This window comes from Lipophrys pholis (genome assembly GCF_963383615.2).
Source record: "Lipophrys pholis genome assembly, chromosome: 22".
Classification (NCBI taxonomy): Eukaryota; Metazoa; Chordata; class Actinopteri; order Blenniiformes; family Blenniidae; genus Lipophrys; species Lipophrys pholis.
In genome coordinates, this window is record NC_137644.1 from 19,062,303 (window position 1) to 19,079,424 (window position 17,122).

At 43.6% G+C, this 17,122-nt stretch overlaps 1 protein-coding gene across 1 annotated transcript in view; it reads right to left on the reverse strand.

Annotated features, from left to right (window-relative positions):
- The window catches only part of camk1da (calcium/calmodulin-dependent protein kinase 1Da), a 54,196-nt gene that overhangs the window by 24,613 nt on the left and 12,461 nt on the right, over positions 1-17,122 (reverse strand). The window contains exon 2 of the mRNA XM_080491797.1: positions 2,520-2,651. Within this exon, the coding sequence (XP_080347923.1) occupies positions 2,520-2,602 (83 nt within the window). The 5' untranslated portion in view covers positions 2,603-2,651. The remainder of the gene's footprint in view (positions 1-2,519; positions 2,652-17,122) is intronic.

A 17,122-nucleotide genomic window follows, 5' to 3' on the forward strand; every position in this document is an offset into this window, starting at 1 on the left:
TCATATAAACGCCGTTCTCCTAATATAAAAGGATGATTTGTTTCTTCAGAGAGATTTTATTGTTTGGTTAAAAAGGTTACAGACGTGTCTTTGTGTTTTTCCTCTCGCTGCACAGTGAAGACTGCTTTTCATTCTTGTGTTTTTTGGATGAAAAAAATGAGGTGAAAAGCCATTTTTCTGCTGAATTCTTTTATTTTGAGTTAGTGAAGAGGCTATTTGCTTTATTTTTCATACGGGCAGTAATGGATCGAGGAATTAAGCCATTGTTTTGTGTGATATTTTGGCATTACTCACCCTGAATAAACCTTTTTTCTGACAAATATAATGAAATGTGTGTTGTCAGTAGTTGTCACCCTGGTTTTCCTTCAGGGTGCGGAGCTACTAAATCATTATGCTCAGACTCACCCCTGGATAGAGGGTGACCACCGAGTGAATCAGTATCATAACAAGCCGTATTTCCACAGTAAAATCAGCTGGAGAACAGCGACCTTACCTTGTGGGCTGAGAATACACTCTGGTTTAACTGTGGATGATTAAAAAGTTGCTAAACATAGAGGATCTATTTAAAACACAGTGTAACTTGAGATGTGGGTCAGTTGTAGTAGATAAAGATCAACTTGCCTTTGTAGCCCGTTTCATCAGAGAATCAATTAAATATTCATATAAACCAATAATAGAAGTGGGAAGCGTCGCCTTTTTGATCTTCTACAGTGATTTCTCTTACATGGCTTCTATATATTTTATCTTCGACTGATGAAATTGTTACGAAATGGGTTAATAAACATGTCATATGTATCGTGAGCGCAACCTGAAGGCTGGATCCACTGACACTGAGGCTGGGAATCCCACACCTGGGAAATGAGGATGAACTGTCAACAATCAGGAGGATGCGGATGGACTTTATCTGCTGTGTTATGAGTGGGTTTGCTTTTGCCATCTGGTGCTGAAAAAAAAAAAAAAAAACTCTAAAAACACGATGTCTGTTTCTATCTTCATCATCCGAGCGCCATAAAGTGATGATGTGGATCCAAAGACGACCTGGTGTCTCACATTGACTGGTCTGGAAGAGACTGCCTGTCTGCTCGCCGAGGCTCTCAGTTGTTTACCGTAATGGAAGTCATTCGTCTGAGTGAACGTTCGTGTCTTCCCCACATTACTGGTTCTGCTTTTCTGTATCGCTCCGTGGTACGGCCAATTTTAGACCAACGTAATGTCTTTAATGAGATAGCACCTTTACGGTGTCACGGCGTTCACAAGGAAAAAACGTTTGGGAGTTCCGTGTAAATACAAACTGCCTGTGTGAAATCTAAACAAAAACAGTGAAACTCGATTCATCCTGCATGCTCATCAGCTTTAATGAAACCTGCTGCCTCTGGGCAAATCATGTGAAACATGATCAGCTTCTTTTCTTTTTTCTTTAATTCACGTGTTATGCTTGGATAATAATGCAGTGGTCAGCAGTTTTTAAATCCAAGCTGGGGAGATTCCATGTGGAGTTTTCATGTTCACTCTGCCTCTATGTGGACGTGGATGACTGGTTGACTAATATATCCAGAATTGGTTGGAATAGAGTTGAAATTTTAAGACAAAATGCATGTCTGAATGAATTAGGTGTACAATGTGGATGAACACATTGCTATGCTTGGGTCTGTTTGATTATTTCTTTGGCTCAAAAACCAATTTTAATCCAAAAAGATGAGGCAGAAATGTCCCAAACTGGCCCGCCTCACCACAACAGCCACCGCCGGCTGCACACGACATGAAAACACAAGCTCTTCTACATCAACACACACACTGCTGGCATCAATATACATTTCTGACACCACTCGATATGTGTATGCGGCATCAAGATTTGCAGCTCTCTCATTTCCCGGCTTCGGGAAAAGCTGTAATTACACATTACCAATTTGCGTCCGATGTGCCACCGGCGCATTTCGACGGCGTATTTTCACTGGGTCTTTGCCGTGCCTTCAGGTCAGTGCGAATGCTGCGCGCTGATTTATTTTGGCAGCTGTATATTGTCACGAAGTGCTCGGGAAGGGAAAGATTTCATCGGGTGGCCTCGTCCATTCGACACCCCTATGATTCAATCTGAAGCTGATGTCACAGCGACACTATAGGAAATCTAATCAAGGACTTCAGAATCACAGCAATATCCAGTAAATGACAAAATTTTGTCGGCACAGCGCGGGATATTTCCTCCTTCAGTAAAACATGTATTCAAACCCACATTTCCATTAAACATTAACATTAATGAAAACATCCTGCGGCCTTGTTTTTCCTCTGTGCAGCTGCTTTGTGCTCTGTCACACTGGCAGGCACAACTTTCAGTCCTTAAGCATGTATATTTATGTCCGTGTTGGCTTGTGCAGCGGGTGGGCTGTGGATCGTGACCCGGGGGCGAGGGTGGTTTATAGGGGGGGGGGGGTAGGCATGGAGGAGGAGAGGAGATGCACAGTTGCCCCGGTAACCGGGAATTCTGAGGTTTATGTGTGCACGCGCGTGTGACAGGAGCTCACCTCCTCAGCACGGCGATCTCGTTCTCGATGCTGCTCTCCTTCCCCTTCAGGGCCTTCTTGGGGATGCACTTCACCGCGAACATGCGGCCGGTGAGTCTCTCCTGGGCCAGGACCACCTCCGAGAACGCCCCCCTGCAAACACACACACACACACACACACACAACAAAGGACCATGAATATGCTGCAATGTCAACAATTTTACCTGAACTACAAACTCATTTAAGATTGTAGAGGAGCCCATCTCGAGCCTGACGCCACCGCTCTCATTCACATGTTATCCACGTCTCCATAAATTCACCACTACATCAATTTAGACTCACTTCATACTTTAGCGTGCCCTTTGAAAAGCCGGAGAACCTGGAGAAAATACAAATTCTACACACAAAAAAGACCAACTTTTCACAAAAAACTAGTCCCTTGAATTGCATGAAATTTTCGCTGATTATTCGTCACCATCAACGGACCAGTCGATTAGATGTTGGGACGTTAACGGCTAACCGTTTCCGAATAAATCCCAAAAGACTACGGAAAGAATGTTTCACATAAAGCGGATGGGAGAGGCACCTCGTGCAAGACATCAAAGGAGATCAGCGTCTGTTGCCGTGGAGACGCTCACTGCTCAGTGTTTCACACAGTGACGTTGCTACCTGACAGGCTAGTTAGCATTGATATGAGCTAACGGCTAACATGCTGGTGATGCTCACTCAGTTCCGCAAACAAATGCGGCGTTTGCGAAGGTCTGCGCTCTACCGAGCGTAGCTCTAGTTTTAATAACTTCCCACCGACATCTACCAAAATAATCACTCACTTGTAATTTGAAACCAGCTTCCTTGTCTTGTCTGCTGTGTCTAAATGAAATTGCCATATATGGTGACGTCACTTCATCATGGGATTGTTTTTAGATAGAAGATTATATTACTGCACAAAAATGAACATAATTATATGTTTGAGGATGAAAGCCGCTCTCGCTTTGCACCACAGAAACACGTCTGACATGGCACTGACGTGAGCGCCGGTTTGTAAAACATGAAACGACTTAATCATATATCTGATGTGCGCCTTATTCAAAACACGCATTACGTCGACAGTTTTTCTGGGACGACAACCCAGTCGATTGACTCACTACTCACGGCTTGTGTTGTACTCGTACATGTTTCGTACTCAGGTAAGAACGTCTGCATTAAAACATAATTATAGTATACATTATAAAAGGCTTCCACAGAGGTGTATCCGGCACATTCCGGTTACAAATGACTCAACAGGTTAGTCATGACTTGTCAGTCACGCTCACTTTCAGGATTTTTTCCTTGTGAGTCATGCGCACACTAACACACACACACTAACACACACACACACACACACACACATATATACAATTAGGTAGGACTTTAGGTTTTGAAGGCTTTAGCGTTAGACTTGAAGGTTCAGGAGTTTAATTCTAGTGTTGCCTTTTGAGACAGGAATTGGGATTGGCCTTGGAACAAGTGTGTAATTTGACACCAGCCTCAGTGTTTTGCTTTGTCTGGGCGACTGTATGAAGGAATCTGTGTGTGGACAGTCGGCTTTCCCCGGGTGCTTATTGTCGGAGAGGATCAAATCCCGGGACCCTATCTTGGATAAAACATGTATGGAGGAGGGATATACGATCGCTTTCATTGAACTGACGCAGCACAGTGTCATCTTGGCTCGGTATAATCCCTCTGCTTGCAAAACAGCCACTCAGCAAAGTGTCCCATCGGCTCCCATCAATGCTTTTAACATTTTTACCGATGCTCATCTAGGCACAGCAAATACAAAGAACAAAACATTGATTTTTTTCTTTTCTTTTCTCCGTCTCTATTCAGACTGGAGATTTACCATGATGCAGATTCAGTTATTTTGCCTTTTGTAATTAGGTCCAGTCTGTATCTGATGAACTTAATATGCAGGATTTGACACCAAAGAGGTCATGTGATTGGATCTGTGTGAGTGTGACATTAGCAATTTATTTCATGGCTGAAAAACATTGCAGCGTTTGCTTTTCTCCACTCGTACACACTGATTATCTTCAATAACTGTCGGGGCAGTGATGTTGGAGGGAGGGTGGGGGCGGGGGTGGGGTTCGGGGTCTTTCAGATGTGGAATGAGGATGTACATTCGTTCAAGTGCGTCACGAAGACGAGCCGGGTGATGAATGAAGATGAGCCTGTTAATCTGCGGCGACCCGAGCGTTGACTCCTGTGTTGATTGACCTCGCTGTATTAAAGCAAGCATGCCCCCGTCCTTTCTCTTCCCCCCTTTCCTTGTTTCCCCTCCACCTTCTCTCCCCCTCCGGAGGCCAATGTCCAAACTTTAAATAACCTTCATCACAAACTGTCTTCTACCGTTGAGGATGTAAAGCTCCGGCGTGAAGGAATCTCTATTAACCTCATTCTGTTGATTGAACATTGTAAAGTCAAGACTCTTTCTCTTTCCAGAACCCAGTGATCAATCACTTTCTCCACCTGCCTGTTGGAAAAATGATTTTCATGTTGCCTTTCATACCGCGACCACTTCACTAAACTTTCATCACTCCTTCTTCTGCAGCTCTCCTGAGGCTTCTGTTCAGTCGCCTGGCGTTTTCCTCACGCCTCAGATCGAGCCTCTGGTTTTCCGCTCACTGTCGCTTCCCTCCGTCACTCTCACTTCACGCTCCGCGCATCTTTTACAATGGCAAGTGATCGCACTGCCTCCCGTTGCCCCTGGCGATCAAGGTGGATCGTCAGGCGACCAATAGGATCACATCACTGAGCCGAGCTCACTCGCACGCACGCACGCACACACATTTGCGCACGCACACACATTTGCACCCGCACACACCACCAACAGAGCTGCTAGTGCGGATAATGGTGGTTGTGGACTCTGATGACGTCAAAGACAGACAAAACAAGTGGGCTGTGCTGTTTGTACTGCTGCTACACACACACACATGCGGGGACACCGCTCTGACACTTAATTTCATGAAGTCTTACACCAATTAAACACAACAACTTGTTGCCGAACTCTAAATAGAACCCCGGACAGATTTCACTCACACCTTCACTCCCACATGTATGGACTGATGTGACGGAGACTTGCTCTTTCAGCCCCGAAAGAGAGAAAAAACCCCTTAATGTGAGTGTGTACACAGCTGGAGCTCCCCACAACAGTCATCAAATCACAACCACACATAAACCTTGTGAGTTCCTGCATCACTTTGGTTCCCACAAGGCAGATCGGACCCCACAAGCGGGGAAAACCAGGAGGCAGACACACATTTTGAGCTGTTTATTCATGAATCTCAAATAAAGAGAGACATGAATGAGTTTCCTACAGCAGAAGAAAAGTCCTTCAGAGATACATACACACGGACTTTGTCTATATGGAATATATCTGTGGAAGTGAACTCCGCCTTAGCCTGTTCTAAACTCAACACATCATAATCCCATTAATCCCATAATAACATCAGCAGAGAATGCAGGTAAACAAGAGTATCTGTGCCAGAGAGCCGGTGGAGAAACAGTCAGAGCAAACAAGATGTTAAAGTCGTCCCTGATCTACCTGAACATTGTAGTTTAAATCCTCATTGACACGCATGCAAACTGAAATGCTCTTAAAACAAACCAGGTGACAGAAAGAAATCCGCCACAGCGTCACAGCTCTTCTATTCAAAGCCGTCATGGTCGTAGCTTTTATTCTTGGTTTAACAGCATTAAGGAACAGTTCAACTTAAAGATAAAACATTTGGGTCCATGCAATTGGAATTGTGTTTAGACATTTTAGCAAACTTACAAGGATTATACTCTGGCTGATGGTTTGTTTACATAAATGGTTTCTTTCCCAAAATTTATTTTGACGAAGACTTTTTAGATGTTCTGGTCTTTAAAGCCAATTTTGATATTAACAAATTCTCTGATCCTCTGGAGGTCTATATGATGCCATCCAAATGTTACTTTACATGTATAGAAATCCTCCAGACGTGTTGTTCTTTACATTCATAGCAGTTGTTTGACCTTCAGATTTATCTGGTAGGTTACTTTTCTCTATCTACATACACGCCTATAGTCACTTGGTATCTTTGTGTATTGATTGACTTGAATTTAAATGGTGACATGTTGCTGTAGGAATTAGTAATTCAGCATAAACTTCTGATTTAAAAAAAAAAGAAGCTTTATCCCAGTTATAACAAACTGGGACTGACCTCATTTTTCCCAATCAAAAAGATAGTTTGGAGTTAATACTTGGATAAATCAATTCAGTAACCAAGTAGAAGGTAGATAGGTTGCTTTAGTCATTTCTATCTGAATATATATATAATAAAACATTTGGAAAATATGTTTCCATGAAGATTTGTCGGTGAATATTATGCCTGCAAGGTGAGAGGAAGCAACAGAAACAAAACATGAAGGTGAGAGGTCAGAAGAGAAAGAGAGAGAGAAAGAGAAGGAGGGAGAGGGTTTAAAACCGTGAACAGAGGCAGAATGGACCTAATAGATGAAGTTCACCGCACAGCTGGACAGCTGGAGGGCAGCTCGATATACGATGAAGAACCAGTCGATTGGAGGAAGGGAACCTGTGCAACATCTGGCTTTGAACAATCGGCTGTGCGTGTGTGCGTGTGTGTGTGTGTGTGTGTGTGTGTGTGTGCGTGTGTGTGAGATGATTGCATTTCCTCCTGTATGAACCTGTGTAATTGTGTCAGTCGAGCTCCACTGCTTCCATCAGCGCACCGAGCGGGAAATATATTGGAAGCTACGATCTGTGTGTGTGTGTGTGTGTGTGTGTGTGTGTGTGTGTGTGTGTGTGTGTGTGTGTGCGCGTGTACACTAAGCACGACACAGAAACAGTCTGCATGTGCACACACACACAGTGAGAAATAGATTTACAGGCAGAAGAGACTAGAATAGGATTGCAACGTGACGCTGACATATTTCATCGGGAGACTGTCAGAAAGGGTCGTCGGTGTTTCTCAATGCCAAGCTGCAAATACAATCACAACCCCCCCCCCCCCCCACCCCCCCACCCCCCCCCCCCAAAAAAAAATTAAATAAAAACTTCAGTCATCTCAATCATTCTCCTCTCTGTGAATCCACCTAAGGCCAAGGTAAGGCGTCTAAAAACAGATCACAGACTTCCGCCGCTGTGCTGTTTTGTAAAGGACCCGGGACTATTTGCAGCTGCTGCTGCTAAAGTGTGACGGAGGGAAATCTACGTGACACGGTCGAGGCAGTAAACACTGGGTTTAGGTGTCGTCTTCATTCTCTAGTTCTGCAGACATCTGAAGCTTTTTCCATCGGTTTGCTATTTAAGTACGTTGGAATAATAGTTTCTCACTTCGGCCCCGTTTAACAACGTCTCAAGTGAAAACGCATCGTTTTTCCACTTTCGTTTCAGAAAAGTTGCGCGTTTACAAGCCAGCACTTGGAAACCAGAAGTCCCAAACAGCAGAAACGCTGTAGTTTTCAGTTGGGCCACTAGTGGGCGCTGGTGCGTGCCACTCTGGAGGCCGCCATTGTTGTTATTGTCCATCTACTCGCGCATCTGCAGAAGAACTACAGTATGTACTACAGCCCTGGTGTGCATGTGCAGAAGCAGTTGTCTTTTGGGTTTTTTTAAATCCATCTTGGGAGCCATTTTCAAAAAGTTGCATTTTTAGTGGCTCCGAGCACCGTTGTCATGGAAACAGACACCAAAACGCAATTAAGTTTATTGTTTTTACTTGAAAATGTCGTGTAAACGGAGCTTAAATCTGCTAATCCAACATCAGAGGCAACCTTGCCTTTTTTTTTTTTTTTCCGTTCATTTCTTGTTAATCTTTCACACATTTTTGTAATAAAAAACATAAATTGCACCTTGGGGTGAACGTAGCTCAAGCTAGTATTTAACTGCTATGATTTCACGGCTCTATTAGCAGACAGCAGACGGTACCAGCAGAAGTCCACACTTTCCATTAGTGCCCTTCTGTGGGCTCAGAAATTGTTTTTTTTATAAAATTGGTCAAACGCACGGGGACTGAAACAAAACCCAGGCTCTGAAATGTCACAAATTGCGCGGAGCGATTACAGTAATAGAGTGAGAAATGTTAACGTGTCCCTCACAGGATCGGGAGCAAACACAAAGCGTCCCGCCTGCCAAACCCTTCATTAACGTCTCCGTCTGGTTTCCCACAAAGCTTCTAAAGGTTTTCACCCCCTCGCCGATCACCGCTCATCTGTAGAATTGAATCTCTGTTGTGTGCGTCGTACTTTTCGACAACAGTGAGGTGTGTTTGAGGTCCAGATGCTGAAGCGTTAACGGCACTATTGTGCAAAGTGCAAGTAGAGCCTCTGTAATCACTTGACAAATGAGGAAGAGCTGATCGAAAGAAAGCATAATGAAACAGGAACGATGCTGCTGGCGCGCGCACACACACACACACACACACACACACACACACACACACACACACACACACACACACACACACACACACACACACACACACACACACACACACACACACACACACACACACACACACACACACACACACACACACACACACACACACACACACACACACACACACACACACACACACGCCTAACAATCACACAGCGCAAAGCTAACGTCATCGCCGTGCGGACACACACACATGCCCTGCAACACGATGATTTTGCTTCGAATACAAAGCAATGTGCTCGTCTTAACGCCAGTGAAAGGATAGGCCACGCCCCCTGAACGATGGGATGCAAAAAAGACAGAAGAACAAGAAAGACCCGAAGGAGGAAAAAGGAGGAATTGACAGAGGAATTATCGGAGCGTTTTGCTTTGGGACAGATTGGAAGGAGAGAACAACAATGACACAGAATGAAGAGAGGGAGCGATGGATGGAACGGAGCTGGGAGGATCGGTGGAGGTTTGGATGAAAGCCATTTGGCCCTTTTTGTAACATCTGAAGCATCTTTCCCTCCCCAGCAGGCCGGGAGGCTGAAGCTGGAGCTCCATGACTCAGGAGGACAGGGTGTGAGCAAACCAGACCGACTGAATTCAAACCGGCAGCCAAAATGATCCGTCACCCGACAAACATCCTTCACACTTTAAGGTCAACTTGACAGAAAACATTTTTTAAAAAGTTTCCTCGTTCTTTCATTCCGTCTTTGTGTTGCCGTTTTGGTGCCGCCACAGTTCAGATGGCTTCTGCAGAGTTCAAACAAACGCTCGTGAACACTGGGATTCGCTCAAGTCGGGTTGCCATGGCAACGTTAACCAAACGTGGCACAACTCACTGCTCCAACACACTACAATACACTCCCCCGAGTTTCAGGTGTGCAGGAGAAGAGGTGGTCGAAGAGTCTTTACTACCTCGTACTAGTAAATATCTCAAGATGACGAAAACAAGAGAGTATCAATATTAATGTATATTTTGTATAAATTATCCAGATATGGCACTAAATATATGACCGTATTTTGCACTCCGCTGTCATACAGTGACATCTAGTGGTCCCAGATGGTATATTTCGATATATAAGTCAAATGATTAGCCGTAATGGTTTAAAAAAGTGCAACTTACAGATTCTGATGAGTGAATTTCTCGTTTTGTATGTGATGGCTCAAATGAAACAATAATGATCATAATTATAATAATCTTTATAAACTGAAGTACTTTTGTTGTTGTTGTTCTGTATTTTATCAATGCAAATTGTATTGTGGTTTATAATGTAAAAGCACTTTGTAACCACGTTTAGAAAAGTGCTATACAGATAAAGTTATTATCATTATTATAACACGTTCAAATGCTTCAAAATGGTGGAGAATTGGACAAACTGAGTTTGTTCTTGTTTTCTTCTTTGTTCATGTTTGTTACAAAGGTTTGTGAGATCTGAAGTAATTATAAAAAAAAAAAAAAAAAAAAAAATGAAGCTGAATTTATATGAGAAATGCTCCAAATGAGGAAACAACATATTAAACGTTTATTTGTCCCAAAGCCCTCCATCAGAATCCTCACAGAAGGTGGAGGGCTGCGATTGGAATTATGGCGAAATGGAAGAGGACGTTATATGTGGAAATGCAATGGAGCTTGAAAACAGGTCAGCTGAACTATAAACGCTGTAATCTCTCTCTCACACACACACACACACACACACACACACACACACACACACACACACACACACACACACACACACACACACACACACACACACACACACACACACACACACACACACACACACACACACACACACACACACACACACACACACACACACACACACACACACACACACACACACACACACACACACACACACACACACCAAAAGCCGAACGTCGCTGACCCTAACGCATCCCTATGCATTAGAGACGTTCAGAGAAATGGAGTGAGCGGAGAGCATGGGTAGCGTCTTCCTTCCCCTCCCTGTGCAACACGCTATATGTCTTAGTTGCAGTGTCGGCTTAAATAGCACCGTTGCCACGGCAGCAATTAAGTGCCAATTATAGTCTGTAGTCTCACTGCGGCTCTGACAGCGGAAGATGAAGACGAGCGACAGAGAGAGCACCGAAGCACAAATGCCCAAACAGTCGCAATTAAGACAAAAAAAACCCACTGAACAGACACTTCAACCGCAATTTGCTCTTCAGACTTTGACAGTGTAATCCGTCCCATCATCCTCACTCACTCTGAGGAGAAAAAAAAAAAAAAAAAAGAAAAACCCGGCTCCGCTCCATCATCAGCAGCAACCCTGACAGATGGAACATGCATGCGGAGCTCTGTAGGCCAAAATTAAACATTTACAGACAAACATGAACCAGAGCAAACGGGGCGACATTTACCTCACATCACTATCTACTGAAATTAAAGCAGCGGACAGTGATTGACTGGAGTCGCTGTACGCCGACGACTCTGCTGTTTCCAGGTGTGGCAACACAAATAATGAGCTACAAAACATGGCTTTAAAAAAACTAAAAGTGAATGAAATTCATGATTCTATCTGGAAACACACATATAAATAAATATAAAGAACCAAGAGATGAGGAAATATATCTATATATAGAAACTGAAAAATATAGATTTGGATAAAGTATTAATGATTCAAGCACATTTTGAGCCTCATAAAGCTTTTTTTTTTTATATTCTGAGTGAATCTCTGGGACATGTTAATCTGTTGTATGTATGATGACATATTTCCATACTTATATAGCATGAATGTTCTGCCCAAGACAAAACAGCCAAATCTGCTGAGAATGTTTGTCTCCATCCATTCATGTCTACACTCATTTCATTTATTTTGCGGTTCATTCAGAGTCGCCTGGGCTCGTGGATCGTTCCCTCAAATTTCCATTTCCAATAATTATTTATCTTTCTGTTTGCATGTTCTCCCTGTTGCTTCAATGTAATCGATGTCCCGTAACTGTCCCACAGGTGTGAATGTAAGTGTTTGTCTGTCTTTGTGTGATTTCTCTAGATGATTTGGATGAAGCACTATGGATGGATTCTGATTATCTTTCACAACAGTCACTGGATTTATTTTCCTCTTTTGTAAACTCTAGGAAAGATAAGAACGGAACATAAGAAGTGCTCCTATTGTCCTATTGTCCTATTTTCCTATGTCTTTTTTTTTTTGAGTCGTTGCTTATTATTTTTAAAGACAGTTTACTGGGTGTCTATTGAACATCCATGAAATGACACCTGGAAAAATGAACCTGTGAAACAAGACGGTGTGTGTGTGTGTGTGCGTGCGTGCAAATAAATGAGTGACTGCACAGGGAAGAAAGATGATGCTTTCTGTCTAAATTGGGTGCTCACAACACACACACACACACACACACACACACACACACACAGAGACTCAGTGAGGTGTGGATTCACCATGGCAACAGCCGCGGCCACCACTCGGGTATCTGTAGGTTTATTTCCCTTATGTTTACTTTCCGCACCACGGGAGCTTTAACTGCCAGGTGAGGAAGCACGTGCTCACAGCCAAGTATTTCAGATGTTAACGTCTGGTCAGTAATTTTTTATTATTTTTTTTTTTATTTCCTCACGTAGTAGATGAACCCATGAGCTGCTGAGAAAAGTGGATCGATACACTGTACAGATATAAATCAATCTTCAGCTGAGAAAATCCCGGGTCGATTGAATGTAGTTGTGTGGCCGGTCACACAAGACTCCCAAAAATCCAACAGTGCATTGATCTAACACGTACAGTTAGACGCTTCTTCATGAAATCTGTAAATAAATAATCCAACACCGTGAAGCTTATCCTGATTCAAAGTATGGAGATAAAATCCAAAGGAAAGTGTTGTTGTGGTGGGAAATCTACAGGAACAGTTCCAGCACAGCGTCACGGCCTCCGTCCAGTCGCTGCCTGCTGAGGAAGCGACATATGGAGGGGCAGAAAAACACAGAGACGGGGGCAGTGGAAGGAAAGCGAGGGAGCTGAGGATGAAAAGACGCGAGAGCCATGCACTGGGAACAGACTAAGCCGTTTTCAACCAGGAAACTAAAGAAATAATTAAAAGCCATCTGTCGTCAGACCCTTTCATTATTGCCAGTATTAAGACCCATCTGTCATCCCTTTGTCCATTTTATCTCTGGACAGGAAGTCCATCACAGTGCAAAGGCATCAACCCACCAGGCCGGTCTTTGGACTGAGGGAGGACACCGGCGTACCTCAGGACGATGTAGAGAGAGAACATGCAAACCACAAAGAAATGTTCCTAGGATGGAACGTGGGCAAATCAAGGGTACGAACGAGTCCAACACTCGTTGGTAAACCTTTAAAGATTGCTTATGGGCAGGAGGGGATGGGGATCGCCTCCGCTCACATGTAAAACATCTCAAAGTGATTGAAGCCAATTCACCAGCAGACTAGATAAAACACATGAAGACACTTAATTTACCGTAATTGTTGAACTATAAGCTGCTACTTTTTTCACCCACTTTGGAACCTGCTGGTTAAACCATTCCGCCGCTAATTCATGGATTTTTTACGGGTTAACGAGCTTCCTGCCACTAATAGTAACTCCAACATTTCTTTTTAAATTTGGTGGGTGCGGCTTACATTCAGGTGCGCTCAATAGTCTGGAAATTACGGTAAATCTTTATCAAAATTAAAGCAGAGCTGCCCACTCCAATGCATGGAGAGTGATAAACGCACCATTAAATCTACAATCACATGGAGCACTTACTTGTTCGCTGAAGTTGGACTTTCTCTGGAATTTCTTAAACATTAAATTAGAAAAAGAAAACCGAGACGTGCCATATAGAGGTTTTTAAAAGGGGAAATGTAAGTCTTTATCCAGAGACTGCAACTGTCATACATGTTCACTAAAGCTTATTTTATGATTTTAATGGGTTTTAATTACATTTAGTTCTAAAAATGTGTCTTTTGTTCAAGTGAACTTCTTCAGGCTGAGTTAAAAAAATTTTTTAATTATGATCTCTACAGAAAATAAAGCATGTATTTTCCTTTCTCGGGGAACTATACAAGCTAAATAAAAGATTATGGTAAAGTACTGCTACTCCATATATATTTTTTTTCAGGCTGTTGTCACTGATCTTCACAGACTGGAGTCTGTTTTCATGGAAACGTGACCGACTCCCATCAAGCCAATAAAAAATTACCCACAATCCAAAGCCACAGTGGGAGGATTTTCACAACTGATCCATTCATTCATTCATGCTTCACCGTCGCAGGCTCATTCACCGGCGCAGAGGCCGAGCGGTGATGTCAAACCATATTTATGCTGGTTGAGCAGCGCAGCCAAATATAATCTGACCTTTCACTGGGCTTTAATGTGACTTTATGGGTTTATTAAAAGAGGATTAGGTCTCCCAGCGGACTGCCTGTCATTGCTGGGATTCTTGAAGAACCACCGAATCTCATTCATCAACGATAAACTGAATAGAGGTAGTCACCAGTGAAGCCCTCAGTTTTAATCAGTGTAAACAAACCGCCTGTAAATATTTGGAGGTGATGTTTTCTCCGCCAGTTATTGGTGCGACAGTTTTCATCACGAGCATGCTGGTACGTGTTTCTCCTCGCGACTAAACGATCTGCTCACTACAACCGGCGGCTCTGGGGGAATTTTCTTAACACGAATTATACAACCGAATCTACCGCCGTCACGCCCAGACAGGCGTCGACACGACCGCGGGGCCGAATACCGTGTATTCGCATGGCTTTATCTGTTTTTTTTTGATGATTAGAAACGTGGACGATGTCACCCGACCGTGGCAGGACGGTGCTCGGACTGCGGCCCCGCATGCAGGTTATCTAGAACGAAGGGTTGCTTTATTGCGAGCGACCGCGATGTGGTCGCAACGCCAGGAATGTGAGCCGAGGTGGAGCTGAATTACGTGACCTGAAAGTGATGTCAGCTCTCAAAACATTGCAGACTGCATGAGTCAAGCCAGAGTCAGCACGCAGCAGCTGTTTGATTTCATTGAGAAAAAGAAAAAAGAAAAAGCTATGCTCGGAGCATCGTGGAGTCGAACACAGAGACAGACAGGAAATGTAGTAGAATGTCGGGATGATGTTAAAAGCCCATTAGAAACATGGTTACTCGCATAGATTGTCAGGACATTTCCTCTAAGATAATAAAAATGGATTTCCCATTTATGTGACGCTCACGAGGGGAGTTTTGCCGCAGCAAGTCTGAGACGGTGGAAATACAGATCGATGCGTGTTCACGCTGGATTCACTCCCAGTGAGTGAAGCGTTGATCAAACAATGACAACCAGGCTCCGCAGGTGGAGGGGGGGGGGGGCCCGGGGGGGGAACGACCTGGAGAAACGCTTGGATACCTGGCTGACGACAGGAGGAGGTTGATGAGAGAATCGGGTGGGGCGCTGGGGAGTGCTGCTGATTCAACAGCAGGCTGCTCCAGCTTTCTCAACATGCTTGCTAATTAAAAGGTGCACATAACTTCACCGTGGGTGTGAATGTGTACAGTGTCGCCGGCTGCAACCGGTGTGCACAGACAGAATCTTATCTTGTGTGTGTAAAAGAGGATGGATAAGTGAAATGAAATAATGAGAAATGACTGAACTCTTGGCTCCATCTTCTAACCAGCTGCCTTTTCAGAACCACTTAGGACGAAACAAAGTCCAATTCAGATATTCTGAAGAGGAGAAACTTCAAAATGCTCGATAAACTAAATACAATTGCCTCTGCTTCCGACGTCTCCAAGTGAAAACAGGAAACTTTGGTTGCAGCCACTGAAAACGCGAATTTTTTGAAAACGCTCCGACTGTCTCCATGGAAACAGGAGAAAACATAACTTTTCTAACATGCTGATTCTTCTGCACATGTGCCAATAGACGGGCAATAACGACAAAGTTTTCCTCCAGAGTGTCACGACTCCCCGTCCATACTCTCCTGGGACCCCACCAAAACCCTGATCTGTCCTGGAGAACACTGTTTAACTGCATTTCCATTAAAGTATCGTACCATTTGTTTGTCTTATTTCACCAACATCAGCTGCGGCTAACAGCTGGTGGCAGAAGTCACCAGTTAACAGGGGCACCAGTTAAACCGAAACACCGGACCATAAAGCATGATCGTAACAATCCACGTTTTGTAATATTAATAATTTGAGGCGGTGGAACTTTCTTGTAATGGAGACCGAATGAGGCTGTGTTGAGGTGAAGAGAGTAGGTCCGAGCGGAAAAAGGCCATAAAATAAAGGTTTTATCGGATGATTCTAGCCTGTTTGGCTATTTAAAGATGCAGGGGAGTAAGTTAGCATTTTAGTATTTTTGGTTTCCTGTAACAAGGTTGCGACAGATTTTCATGATCAATTCGATCACACAGAACATTTTGGGAAAAAAAATTCATCCATCAATACGGATTAAAGTCCTATTAAAGGAGACATATCATGCTTTTAAATCCTTCCTTTTTACATATAAATCATACAGTTGTGGTCTATATAAAGCGGAACTTCAATGCTTGGGTCTGAATTCCTCATTATTAGAGCTCCACAGGCCCCTTTTCTACCCCTTTTCTGATGTGCTTCTGAGAGCAACTCGTTTTGGGGCGGTCTCTTCAAATGCAAATGAGACACTTCATACCCCGCCTCCTCTCCAGGTTGCAGAGGTGACACTCGGTTCAACGTCACCCTGTTCGGCCATCTTTGTAGTTTGATAGAACAGATACAATTATCTAGCGGCGCAGAAACTTTATATTCACACATTATTTACAAAATGTCAACAACGGAAGATTTGTCCATCCAGCCATACATGTTGGAGCCAGAGTCGGACCCGGCGGAGCGAGATGAAAATGACGATGATGCACCTGAAGAACAACGTCTTCATATGGATGTAACGCAATGGTGTGTTACTATATTTACACTAACTTCTCCATCCATGCCCACTACTACAATACTGCCTGTATTACAACGACTATTTAACACAGAAGTTACATTATAATCTAAAACGAGCACACAGCGCTAACATATGAAGACGGTGCAACTGCTAATGCTAACAAAACAATGACAGGGACGTCTTATCATCACACTTTTTAGCGTTATATACAGCTTACCGAAGTGCTCTGTTCGTCGTCTCCATAGATAGAAGGAACTGACGCTCAATCAGACGAAGTCTTTCGGCAAATCCTTC